This window comes from Lepus europaeus, chromosome 23 (genome assembly GCF_033115175.1).
Source record: "Lepus europaeus isolate LE1 chromosome 23, mLepTim1.pri, whole genome shotgun sequence".
Taxonomy (NCBI): Eukaryota; Metazoa; Chordata; class Mammalia; order Lagomorpha; family Leporidae; genus Lepus; species Lepus europaeus.
Genome location: NC_084849.1, coordinates 22,553,831 through 22,566,134, shown reverse-complemented (window position 1 = coordinate 22,566,134; position 12,304 = coordinate 22,553,831). Strand labels below are relative to the sequence as shown.

At 59.7% G+C, this 12,304-nt stretch overlaps 1 protein-coding gene across 1 annotated transcript; it reads right to left on the bottom strand.

Moving 5' to 3' along the window:
* Positions 1-921: 921 nt before the first annotated feature.
* Positions 922-9,975, bottom strand: NEFH (neurofilament heavy chain). Its single transcript, XM_062182281.1, has 4 exons — positions 9,105-9,975; positions 6,961-7,160; positions 6,063-6,187; positions 922-3,628 (listed from the first exon to the last, which is right to left on the bottom strand). The coding sequence occupies exons 1-4, from the start codon at positions 9,973-9,975 to the stop codon at positions 1,513-1,515; spliced, it is 3,312 nt and encodes a 1,103-aa protein (XP_062038265.1). The 3' UTR covers positions 922-1,512.
* Between the last annotated feature and the right edge of the window lie 2,329 nt (positions 9,976-12,304).

The window sequence follows — 12,304 nt, the reverse complement described above, 5'->3', positions numbered from 1 at the left end:
GCCATACACCAAACCCAGGGTCAGCTGAAAACATGGCTACCCACGTCCTGCCTTCCACAGCCAGAGGACGGCCAGCTACTCTGGTCCCAAGTTTAAAATCCCAGGAGAGGGCTCTCATTGGTTAAGCTGGTGTCACGTGGCTGTTCTTGGACCAATCACCACTGAACCAGAGGTACAGGGAAATAGGGCTCCCTGAGAACCACCTCCTGGGGGCGGGGGGAGGAGCAGTTCCCCTGAGAGGTGCTAAGCAAACAGAACAAGGTATTGTGACAGTGTTCAGGTTGGAATCTGCAGAAGGGTCTCACAGCAAAGACCCCATGGAAACCTACACGACGACCCCAGCTTTCACAGTCAACTTCAGTGACGCACACTGCGGGTCAACCGAGCAACCAGACTGTTCCCAGTCAAGTCTTCAGCACAGGTGAGTTAGCGGATGACGGCCCCTCCCTCCTTACAGAAGTGGACACAGGCAGGACCCCATCAACAGACTCTGCAGAATCCCGGACCACGCCTCTTCCCAGACCTCAGTGTGTGCCACCATCTGCGCAGAGCTGGGCAAGCCAACCTCAGATTGTGATTCAGTGGCCCAGGGTGGGGCCAAGCAGTGTGCAGGTTTCTAAGGCCGCCAGGTGATTGGTGATGATGAAGGCAGTCCATGGACCCCCCCACCTAGAAGCCACACCCTGGCCACCCGTCCGCAGATCCTAACACTAAAGCACCTGCCATTTTGTCTGGTACACGGTTTGGGTCCAGGAAACAGCACCACCAGAGAGGCCATGCATCTGGTCCCAGACCCACAAGCACACTCTGAAGGTCACTTAGTCCCTCGCCATCTTAGGTGCAACGTCTAGAGCCCTCTCCATCCCAGCCCCCAGTCCCCTCAAGGGAAGAGAATGAAAGATGGCAGCGGCACTTCCATGTTATAAGCACTTGGTTTTATTGCACAGAAGCAATTGAAAGTGAACTCCAGTGGAAAGTGCGCCCTGGCTTGGTTCGGTGGCCACAGCCCAGCCCCACCTGCTCCAGCTCTTCCAGGACGGAGAGCTTGGGGGGAGGGCTTGACCACTCGTTAGGAAAACAGAAGGCATTCGGGAATAGGTTAAGACATCTCAAGCGTAATGCATGTCTAACTGCTCATTCGTCATTGCGGTCATCAGTCAGTTGTACATACAGGAAATAAATGCACTTATTTGGAAAGGAGGTGGGGCAGTTTGTGTCGTCAAGTGTTTACGTGTGGCATTCGGCGTACATCACATTCGGCTACATAAGCTATCATAACATAATTGTCCATCGCCTAGGGAGGGTTGGGGTGTGGGTGTCGGCGCCCTCTCGCTAACATGTTGCTAACAGAAATTCCTGTTTGGCAAAGGAGGGCCCGTCGTCTAAGCAGAGTTTCTTCTTACATAAAGAAAAGGGAGGGAGGGAAGGAAAATTCCTTACACCGGCCCTTGAGTTCCAGGACCACCCTCCCCCCGAGTCTTTGGCTGCTCTGGGACTTCCCTTCTTCCCGCTCTATTTCTCCCCCTTGGCGGCCTTGTCTTCTGTGGCTTTCTCCGGAGGCCTGCTATCTTTCTGGTCCGTGCTGGAGGATTTCTCCGCCTTCTCCGTCTTGGGTTTGCTGGGCTCTTTTGAGAGGGCCTTGTCATCCTCCTTGGCCTTGGCCTCCGTCTTGGGTTTCTCCTCGGGCTTCTTGGCCTCCTCCTTGGCATCCTGCTTCACGGGTGCTGCAGGTGTCTCTTCCTTCTTTGGCTTCTCGGGCTCCTTCTCCGTGGGTTTGCTGGGTTCTTTGGCCTTGGCATCCTCCGGCTCCTTCTTGGCCACCTCTGTCTTCTCTTTGGGTTTAGCCTCCTCCTTCCCCTCCACCTTGGCAGGAGCTGCTGTTTTCTTATCTTCAGCCTCGTCTTTCTTGCTGTCCTTCTCCACTTTCGGTGGGGTGGGGGCTGTCTCCTCCACCTTCTTTGGGGGCTCTTTGACTTTAACCTCCTCCTTCTTGGGGGTCTCCTTCTCTGAGGACTTGGCCTCCTCCTTCACTGGGGACTTGGCCTTCTCGGGGGACTTGGCCTCCTCCTTCACTGGGGACTTGGCCTTCTCGGGGGACTTGGCCTCCTCCTTCACCGGAGACTTGGCCTTCTCGGGGGACTTGGCCTCCTCCTTCACTGGGGACTTGGCCTTCTCGGGGGACTTGGCCTCCTCCTTCACCGGAGACTTGGCCTTCTCGGGGGACTTGGCCTCAGCTGGAGACTTGGCCTCCTCCTTCACTGGGGACTTGGCCTTCTCGGGGGACTTGGCCTCCTCCTTCACTGGGGACTTGGCCTTCTCGGGGGACTTGGCCTCCTCCTTCACTGGGGACTTGGCCTTCTCGGGGGACTTGGCCTCCTCCTTCACTGGGGACTTGGCCTTCTCAGGGGACTTGGCCTCAGCTGGAGACTTGGCCTCCTCCTTCATTGGGGACTTGGCCTTCTCGGGGGACTTGGCCTCCTCCTTCACTGGGGACTTGGCCTTCTCGGGGGACTTGGCCTCCTCCTTCACTGGGGACTTGGCCTTCTCGGGGGACTTGGCCTCCTCCTTCACTGGGGACTTGGCCTTCTCGGGGGACTTGGCCTCCTCCTTCACTGGGGACTTGGCCTTCTCGGGGGACTTGGCCTCCTCCTTCACTGGGGACTTGGCCTTCTCGGGGGACTTGGCCTCCTCCTTCACTGGGGACTTGGCCTTCTCGGGGGACTTGGCCTCCTCCTTCACTGGGGACTTGGCCTTCTCGGGGGACTTGGCCTCCTCCTTCACTGGGGACTTGGCCTTCTCGGGGGACTTGGCCTCCTCCTTCACCGGAGACTTGGCCTTCTCGGGGGACTTGGCCTCAGCTGGAGACTTGGCCTCTTCCTTCACTGGGGACTTGGCCTTCTCGGGGGACTTGGCCTCAGCTGGAGACTTAGCCTCTTCCTTCACTGGGGACTTGGCCTTCTCGGGGGACTTGGCCTCCTCCTTCACTGGGGACTTGGCCTTCTCAGGGGACTTGGCCTCCTCCTTCAATGGGGACTTGGCCTTCTCAGGGGACTTGGCCTCTTCCTTCACTGGGGACTTGGCCTTCTCGGGGGACTTGGCCTCCTCCTTCAATGGGGACTTGGCCTCCTCCTTCACTGGGGACTTGGCCTTCTCGGGGGACTTGGCCTCAGCTGGAGACTTGGCCTCTTCCTTCACTGGGGACTTGGCCTTCTCGGGGGACTTGGCCTCGGCTGGGGATTTGGCCTCTTCCTTCACTGGGGACTTGGCCTCGGCTGGAGACTTGGCCTCTTCCTTCACTGGGGACTTGGCCTCGGCTGGGGACTTGGCCTCCTCTTCCGGGGATGCAGCCCCTCCTTCTGTGGGAGACTTGGCTTCTTCCTCCTCTCCCCCTTCTTCCTCTTTGGCCTCTTTCTCTTCCTCCTCAGTCACTTCTTCGGTGACCTGGATCTCCTCCATCTGCTCCTCCACTATCACCGTCTCCTTCTCTGACTTTTCTACCGTCTTGACCTTCTCTTCGCTTTTGACCTTTATGTGAGTGGATGTGGAAGGGATTTGGGGGAGTCCTTCTGGAAGGGAGAAAGGAATGGGGCCAAAGCCAATGCGACACTCTTCGCCTTCCAGGAGTTTTCTGCAGAATGAAAAATGGGACACATCACTGTTAAGTCAGGCAGTTTCCCTAGCTTGGGGTCTGGATGACCCTGAAGCTCGGTGACGGGAGGAATGTGACTGAACAGTGGGCACTCTGAGAATGGAGAGTGTCACTTAGCAAACCATCCCAGGAACCACCCAGAACCATACCCCAGTGAGGCTGCTCCTGTTTAATACAGCAAATCTGCAACTTCTCAAATAAAACATTCCTCCTTCTCCAGGAAAAACAGCCCACAGGGGCCAGTTCTGTGGCATAGTAGGCTAAACCTCCTCCTGCAGCTCCAGCATCCCATGTAGGCACCGGTTGGTGTCCCAGCTGCTCCACTTCTGATCCAGCTCTCTACCTATGGCCTAGGAAGGCCCAAGTGCTTGGGCCCTTGTACTCACATGGGAGACCTAGAAGAAGCTCCAGGTTCCTGGCTTCAGTTGGCCTTGCTCTGACCATTGCAGCCATTTGGGGAGTGAACCAGTGGATGGAAGACTGTTCTCTCTCTCTCACTGTAACTCTGCCTCTCAGGTAAATAAATAAATAAATCTTAAAAACAAAAGGCCCACAGAAATTAACATTTATTGTCCTTCAACTAAATGTTATTCAAGAGATAGCTGGATCCTAAGCAAGTAATTCTGCATTTATAAATTTGAGTTTAAGAGATCCTAGAGGGGGCCAGCCAGCATTGTAGCACAGCGGGTTAATCCACTGCCTGCAACACTGGCATCCCATATGGGCATCAATCAGTTCAAGTCCTGGCTACTCCACTTCCAATCTAGCTCCCTGCTGATAGGCCTGGCAAAGCAGAAGATGGCCCCAGTGCTTGGGCCCTGCACCCATGTGGAGGACCCCGGTGGAGCTCTAGCCTCCTGGCCTCAGCCTGGCCCAGCCCTGGCCATTTGGGGAATGAACTACCAGATGGACGATCTCGTCCTCTCTGTAACTCTGCCTTACCAAATACAGAAATCTTTTTTTTTTTTTTTTAAGAGATCCTAGAATCTTTTCACTTGAATTTCAAGATCCTCCTGTGACCTTCTGTTGTCATTCTTTGTGTTTTAGGAATAGGATGTTGGCAGCACCTTCTTCTCTTGGCTTTGCTACTTGTTACATGAGTGACCTTGGCCAAGCCCCTTAAACTCTTTCAGGCTCAGTTTGCTCGCAGAGGCCCTACCTCAGGGATTATTTCAGTGAAATAATGAATAAGAGGGACTGAAGCCCATGTAGGGTCACCCCACGGACCAGTGCTGCCCGAGCTGAGTGGCATACGAATCACCTGGGGCTCTCAATGCACAGGTCTGGGGCAGGGCCCTCGTCCGCCTTTCTCCCAAGCTTCTACCTGACACCAGTGACTGGGGTGGCCGGATTACAGACCAGAGCCAAGCAGGGAAGCCTACAGCCGCAGTCAGCAAGAGGGACAGGTCCTCGTGGGGTCAGCCCTGCTTAGCTGGATCGACTCGGTCTTGGGGACTGGCTTCCTCAGAGCTCTCACGAACTGAGGGCTCTGGGATGGCCCCGGAGTCCCTGCATCGCCTGGGTCAGCTCGGCATCCCCAGCAGCCCGCGGTGGGGGCCTGTGATCCCCACGTCTCTTGCTTCCCCAGATCACAAATGTCCGGGGAGTGAGGAGACCTCCAAAAGCAGCCTTCTGGCTCGCTGGAGAAGGGAGGGGGGGAACTTTAACCTGCTAAGTCCCTGTCAGCATGCCGCTAAGTCACTCCAGACTTTTTGTCTGCGAGAAGGCCACCAGGGCTGAGGGAAAGGGAGAAGGGAGGGGTACCGTTAGCGGAGGTGGGGTCTGGGATCATGGACACAGTTCCGGGGATGGATGGCAGAGACAGCTGCACAACATCCTGAATGCACCCCGTGCCGCCGAATCACTTAAAACGGTAATGTCAATTTTATGTTATTTGTACCTGACCACAATTTTTTTTTAAAAAGTGACTTCTCTCTGGCCGGCGCCGTGGCTTAACAGGCTAATCCTCCGCCTTGCGGCGCCGGCACACCGGGTTCTAGTCCCGGTCGGGGCGCCGGATTCTATCTTGGTTGCCCCTCTTCCAGGCCAGCTTTCTGCTATGGCCCGGGAAGGCAGTGGAGGATGGCCCAAGTGCTTGGGCCCTGCACCCTCATGGGAGACCAGGAGAAGCACCTGGCTCCTGCCTTTGGATCAGCGCGATGCGCCGGCCGCAGCGGCCATTGGAGGGTGAACCAACGGCAAAAAGGAAGACCTTTCTCTCTGTCTCTCTCTCACTATCCACTCTGCCTGTCAAATAATAATAATAATAATAATAATAATAATAATAATAAAAAGTGACTCCTCTCTAAGATAGGCTGCCTGAATGGGGGCCTGAAAAACCCCAGTTTAGCTCCTCCGTAGAACGCAAGGGCTCTCTCTCCCTGCGTGCCCTGGGAGCCCCCGGCCCCCTCACCTGTAAGCGGCAATCTCGATGTCCAGGGCCATCTTGACGTTGAGCAGGTCTTGGTATTCCCGGAGCTGGGCTGCCATCTCCCACTTGGTGTTCCTCAGCTCATTGTCCAGCTGCTGAATGGCTTCCTGGGGGTGGGGGGGAAAAGAAGTCACAACGTCACAGGCCAGCCGGCGCCTGGCCCTCAGCGCCAGGGAAGCCAGGACCAGCGATGCAAACCCCAAGAAGCTCTGTGCACCCAGGCTCACTGGGGCCAACCTCTCCCCTGCTCAAAGCCATGGGGTCCCTCACTGGTGGGCCTGGAAAATGTGCAGCAAAAGCCCCTCTGCGTGTTACCATCCCAGCCTGGGGAAAGGTCTGGAGTGAAACACACCAGACGTCCACTGCGGTTAGTGCCAGTCTGGTCAGTGGGAAAATGAGTGAACTTTTAACAGATCTTGTAAGCTTAGCAAATGCTCAGTGGGAGCTTGGCCTGTCTGCTGTGGCTCCCCCCACCCCCAACACCAACACACAGGACTTCCCCAGTGCCCACCAGTCAGAGCTTGGTAACAACACACAGGTGCACGTCACACAGGACCTGAACTCCTCCCCTCATGCCAGGCTCCCTGGGGCCACTCTGGTTTGTATTTTCTCCTCCTCTTTTTTCTTTCCCCCTCTATTTCCTAGTTTTTCTCTAATCACCATATATTTTTTGTACCATTTGTCTTTCATAGGAGCAAGCTGCCCAGGTCTCCCCCAGGTGCCCCACAGGTCGTGTTCACCCAGTGCCCCACTGAGACCACAGCATGTTCACGCTCCCTTAAACTTTGCTGGCCAAATTCAGCTTCACAGAGGCTCCGCTCAGAGAGGGGCAGTGACTTGCTCAGGGTCACCCAACCAGCTGAGAGAGCGGCCTGCTCACCTGGTAGGAGGCAATGTCGGCCTGGTGACGGTCCTCCAGCTCGGAGCGCTGCCTCTCCAGCGACTCCTTGGTGCTTTTCAGAGCCTCTAGCTCTGTGGTCCTGACCTGCAGCTGACGCCGGTACTCCGTTATCTCCTCCTGCGCGGTGCGCATGGCGTCTGTGTTGACCTTGGCTGCCTCCGACAGTCGGTCCAGCCTCACTGGGGCAGAAGGGGGCACAGCACAGTCAGACAGGCCTGGACTGGAGTCCCAGTGCCCCGACTGAGACGGTGACACACAAGGCTTGAAGACTTACTGGGTGCCAGAGAGCATGCTGGGTACTTAATTCAACCTATCCTTCGAGACAAGCAAATGACTGCTGCCCGAGGCTGGTGAGAAACAGAGCAGGGTTGCAAATCTAGTGTCTCTCTGGTTTCAAGGGTCAGACTCTTCCTCCTCCTTCCAGCATGGGATCCATAATCCCCCAGGGGCAGAGGAACCCCCAGCTCTGGTCCTAATGCTTGGTCCAGCTGCCCAGCAAGAGGCTGACGGTGCTAGGTGTTCCTAGATGAGACCTGGCCCAGGGGCCCGAAATCTGAGCTCAAGGTTGGACACTGTGGCTGAAGCAGTTAATGAGCCTGTGGCCTTTAGAAGTGGGAGGGCTGGAGCTGGCGTTGTCGTGAGCAGGGGACAGCCACTGCCTGCAATACCGGCATCCCCTATAGGTGCTGGTTCAAGTCTCGACTGCTCCACTTACTATCCAGCTCCCTGCTAACGGCCTGGGAAGGGAGGAGAGGATAGTCTGGGTGCTTGGGCCCCTGCCACTCACATGGGAGACGCAGATGAAGCTTCTGGCTCCTGGCTTTGGCTCAGCCCAGCCCTGGCAGTTACAGCCATTTGGGGAGTGGGCAGCAGATGGGAGCTTGCCCTCTCTAAGTCTGACTTCCAAATAAATAATAAATAAATAAAAACCCTGAGCAGCGAGGTCAGCACGTAGCCAGGGTCCCTTCCTTGCAGGTTTCTGCAGAGCCCAAGGTCACTGCAGAGCCCAAGGCTCCTGGGCCAGCCTGCCGTCCTGTCCTCCACCAGACGGCACAGCAGCCCCCTGAGCCCATGGTGGCCACACCCTGGCTCCTGCTTCCCAGACGACGCTGGGCTGGGGGTGGGGATGGGCAGGAGGAGTCTGGAGACTGGCCTACACCTCCTGAATGCCCGGACAGGGGCGTTCAGGGCCCGAGTCTTGCTGGTGATGAGGAAGGAGGGAAGGCAGCTGGGTGGGCCAGGAGTCCTGGGACGGCCTGCCTGTGTGAAGGGCAAACCCAAGAGGGCAAAGAGGTTTGCTCGGGGAGCGGCCTTGCCGCAGAGACCGGGAGGGCACGGTTCTGCTGCTGCGGAGATGCAAAGGGCACAGGAAGAGGCGTTCATCCCAATCCGGGCGCACTGGGGCTCCCTGCTACGGACGGCCAAGCCCTCGACACCGTCCGGGGGGCGAGGAGTCTCATCTACCATGGGCCACAGGTGCATCTGAGAACTGCCTAGCCTGCCCTCCCTCCGCAGAACAATGCGGTTTTACAGGACCCCACTCCATCCCCAAGAAGCCCAGTTGGGTTCCTTCAACCCAAAAAGAAACGGAAAGCAGAGAGGGCGAGTGTCGCTCAAGGTCACCCTGCAGCTGCTGGGCACAGCTTCGGTGCTGACTCAGGGCTGCGCTGAACTTGGGGGAGGAGGACGCGCTGGAGGGGCTCCCAGCGTCCCTGGAGGAGACAGAGGAGACCCACGAGCCCCCAGGCCACCAGCCGAGGGCAGCAAGTGCTGTGGCAAGGTTCCCCGGGGAGAAGAAAGCCTGTAAAAACTGCCCCACCCCTTTCATCCCACCCTGCAGATTAGCGGGTAGGGGTAGCCCAGGGGGACCTGGCAGGGTGCAGGACAGAGGCGAGGGCAGCGCCGCTTCCCAGGGCAAAGGGCCCCCAGTGCTCGCGGACCAGAGCCCGCGCGGCTTTGGGGTTGCAGAGACGGACCCCAGAGGGAGGGGCTGCCTAAGCTCAGGTGCAGAGCAGAGGGCTCCGAGAGCCTGCAGCCCCTCCGCCCCGCCGCTCGCTGCTGGGTCAGCAGGGGGCGCCCCCGCCGCCGCCGCCCCCACCCAACCCCACCGCGCGCATGCGCACCTCGGAACCACTCCTCGGACTGCAGCGTGCTCTGCACCGCGTGGCCTTCGAGCTGCGCGCGGATCTCGCGCAGAGCCGACGTCACGTCGCACTTGAGGGCGTCGCGCGCCTCGGCCTGCGCCTGCGCCTGCGCGGCGCCGCAGCCCTGGATCTGGCCGAGCAGCTCGCCCACCTCCTCCTGGTGGTGGCGCCGCAGGTAGCCGCACTCCTCCTGCAGCGCCTGCGCCTTCTTCTGCAGCTCGGCCCGCGCCGCCTCGGCCTCCTGCGCAAAGCGGGAGAGCGCGCGGGCCGCCGCCTCGGCCTCCTCGCGCTGCCGGGCCTCGTCGTCCAGGCGCTGGCGCACGTGCGCGATGTCCTCCAGCAGGTGCTCCCGCTCCAGGCGCAGCTGGCCGCGCGCCGCGCCCAGGCGCAGCACGGCGCCGCGCATCTCGCGCGCCTCGCGCTCGTACAGCTCGCCCATGGCGGCGCGGCCGGCCTGCTGCTGCCGCAGCGCCGCCGCCTCGCCCTCCAGGCTGCGGTTGTGCGCCTCGAGCTGCCGCACCTTGTCGATGTAGCCGGCGAAGCGGTCGTTCAGCGCCTGCAGCTGCTCCTTCTCGCTGCGCGCAGCCGCCGCGGCCACCACGCAGCCCTCCGGCCCGTTGCTCAGCGTGTCGAGCGAGTCAGTGCTCGAGGCGGCGCCGGCGCCGCGGAAGCGGCCGGGTGAGGCGGACACGGAGCTCACGGAGGTCCGAGCCCATGAGTGGAAGCCGCTGGAGGAGCCGGTCGCCGAGCGCGTGCTGCCCTTGCGGGACAGCGCATAGTGCAGGCTGCCGCCCCCGTGCAGCGACGCGAACGGGGCGCCCAGCAGCGCGTCCGCGCCGCCGAAGCTCATCGTGGCCGGAGCAGGTGCGGGGCCGGGACGGGGCGGGAGGCACTGCGGCAGCACCGGGACGCCGGCCCTTTTATAGCGGCCGCGGCCCCGGTCCAGCCCCTAGGCAGTGGGGGTGGGGAGGCGGGCCCCGCCCTCTGCACCTCCTCCCCCGCGGCCCCGGGCCGACCGGCAGCGCCGCATTGAGAGGGGCGGGGCGGGGGCACCGCGGAGAGAAGGGGAGCCGCCGCAGCGTCAGAGGGGCGCCCCACTGCGAGCCGGGACTTCCGGAGTGGGGACCGTGTGGGGACCTTTTTGAGTACGGGTCGGGCGACCCTGCTAGTGTGTTCGGAGTAAGAGAGGATCCGGTAGGGGGTCGGGGCAGGCTGTCCTTGGGATAGAGCGATGGAAGACTGCTGTGGTCAGGAAGGGGGTGGGGGGACGCCGCCGGGCAGGGGACACAAGGTTTTCCTGATAGTTAGAGACCCTCGGTATACGGTGTGCAGAGACACTATAGCCGGCCCGGAACAGGAGAGAGAGGCCATCCTGAATGGGAGCATGGTGGCTACTATGGAGGATGGATAGCCCCCACCATGCCCCCCATCAGAGGTACAGTGTTCCCCTAACAGCTAGTGTGGCCACCAAGAGACAGCGCAAGAAACTCCCGCCAAGGGGGCACCTGGAGTTGGGAAGGAAGGTAAGGCTACCTTGAAGGGAGTGTGGGAGACACTGCAGAGGATGGTGGGAGGGTCCCAGATGTGGGGGGGGGGGCACAGAGAGCTGCACATCTGCAGTGGCTCCCAAGGTGGAAAACGGGACACTTTGCAACCAGCCCCAGTGAAGGGACAGAGCAGGGGAACCCAAGGCCCAGACCTGGAGTGGGGGTGCTGTGGGGGACGGGGCCTGCAAGGTGGAGAGCTGGCCTCTGTGCCCTGTGGGGGCAGGTGCGGGTTCTGCACACCTGAGGCCTCTCTGCAGTTTGTTAGCAGGATGACCTTGGACAAGCTGTGCCCTGCAGTGATGGGGTCTGGCCCCAGCGACAGGCTGCAGCCCTAGACCCCCAGCTGGCCCACTTTAGGGAGGGGAGCCCACAAGTTGCCTGGAGACCTGGCGGCGGCTCTCCCACAACTAGTAAGACCGACTTCCTCTCTCCCCTCTCCACCTCCTCAGCTTCTACTTGTCACCCTCTTCCCCCGCCCCCACCGACAGGGGACAAGCCAGCTCCCTCAAAGACATCCCCTCCAGTCCCTGGGGAAGCGGTGAGATGCTTCCGGGTGCCAGAGGCCCTCGTCCCCCATGAGCCCTAATGGGAGACTGGGTAGCAAGCAGGCCCCTGAGATCTGGGGGTCCCGGTAACTGCTGTGTTACTTGACTCTCTCTCGGTGCTGGCTCATGTCAGATGCCTGGGGAGTGGGGGCAGTGCTGCGGCTGGCGCTTCAGCACCGCGGACAGAGCCTCCTCTTCTTGGGAAGAAAGGGGTTAACTTCTGCCTTCAGCTTGGGGGGAGGGGAGGGAAGCCTGCTGACTCTTCCTTGCAGGACCCCTGAGTTCTGCAGATGCGCAACTGGGGTGGGGGTGGGGTGGGGCTGAGTGACCCAGAAGGATTGCCCGCCCGGGAGCCACCGACCCACCCCGGTGTTGCTGGTAGGGCTCCTCATTCTCTGTGAAGTTCTCCCCCGACTTGGGATGTCCTCTGAAAGGACCCCCGTAAACACCAGAAGCCCCAAGACCCCAGGGAAGTCAGTGTAGACTCCCCTCCCAGATGTGAACCTCTCCCAGGCCATTATCATGACCTCTACTATGCCTCCTCCACTTTACTCTGGTTTTCCTTCTGTGGGAGCCCCAGGAAAGCCCTCTGCCAGTTCCTGCCTGTTTGCCCTCTGCCCTGTTCCCAGCCCCTTGGTCCTGTGCGGACCCTCCTGGCTGGGGACTGGGTGGTGTTATCCCTTTAACCGAGTTTTACGGAAGGGGAGTGCGCTGGAGGGAGGGGGCAGGGGAAGGGAGTTTCTGGTTTTGCTTGAGGAAGCAGAGCATGATGTAGCATTTTCCTCGGCTTAAAGACCCAGCCGTGCTCCAGGGGGCAGGGCCCAGGGGCTGCTTTGCAGTGGTGCTGGGACGGTGAGCTGAGTAGCTGATCGGAGGGCCCTGGGGAGGCATTCAGGGGGCCTGGGCAGGACTTTCATTTATTTCTGCGAATAAATATCATCTTGAGAACGAACAGCTCCCATTTAGTTTTCATGCTACTTGGAATTTTGCCAGGAGAGCCTGTTCCTTTGGGCGCTTTCAGTCTGCAGGATGCAAATACTGTTCTCTGGGTGTGGGAAGGCTGACAGACAGCTGACAGCAGGGAGGG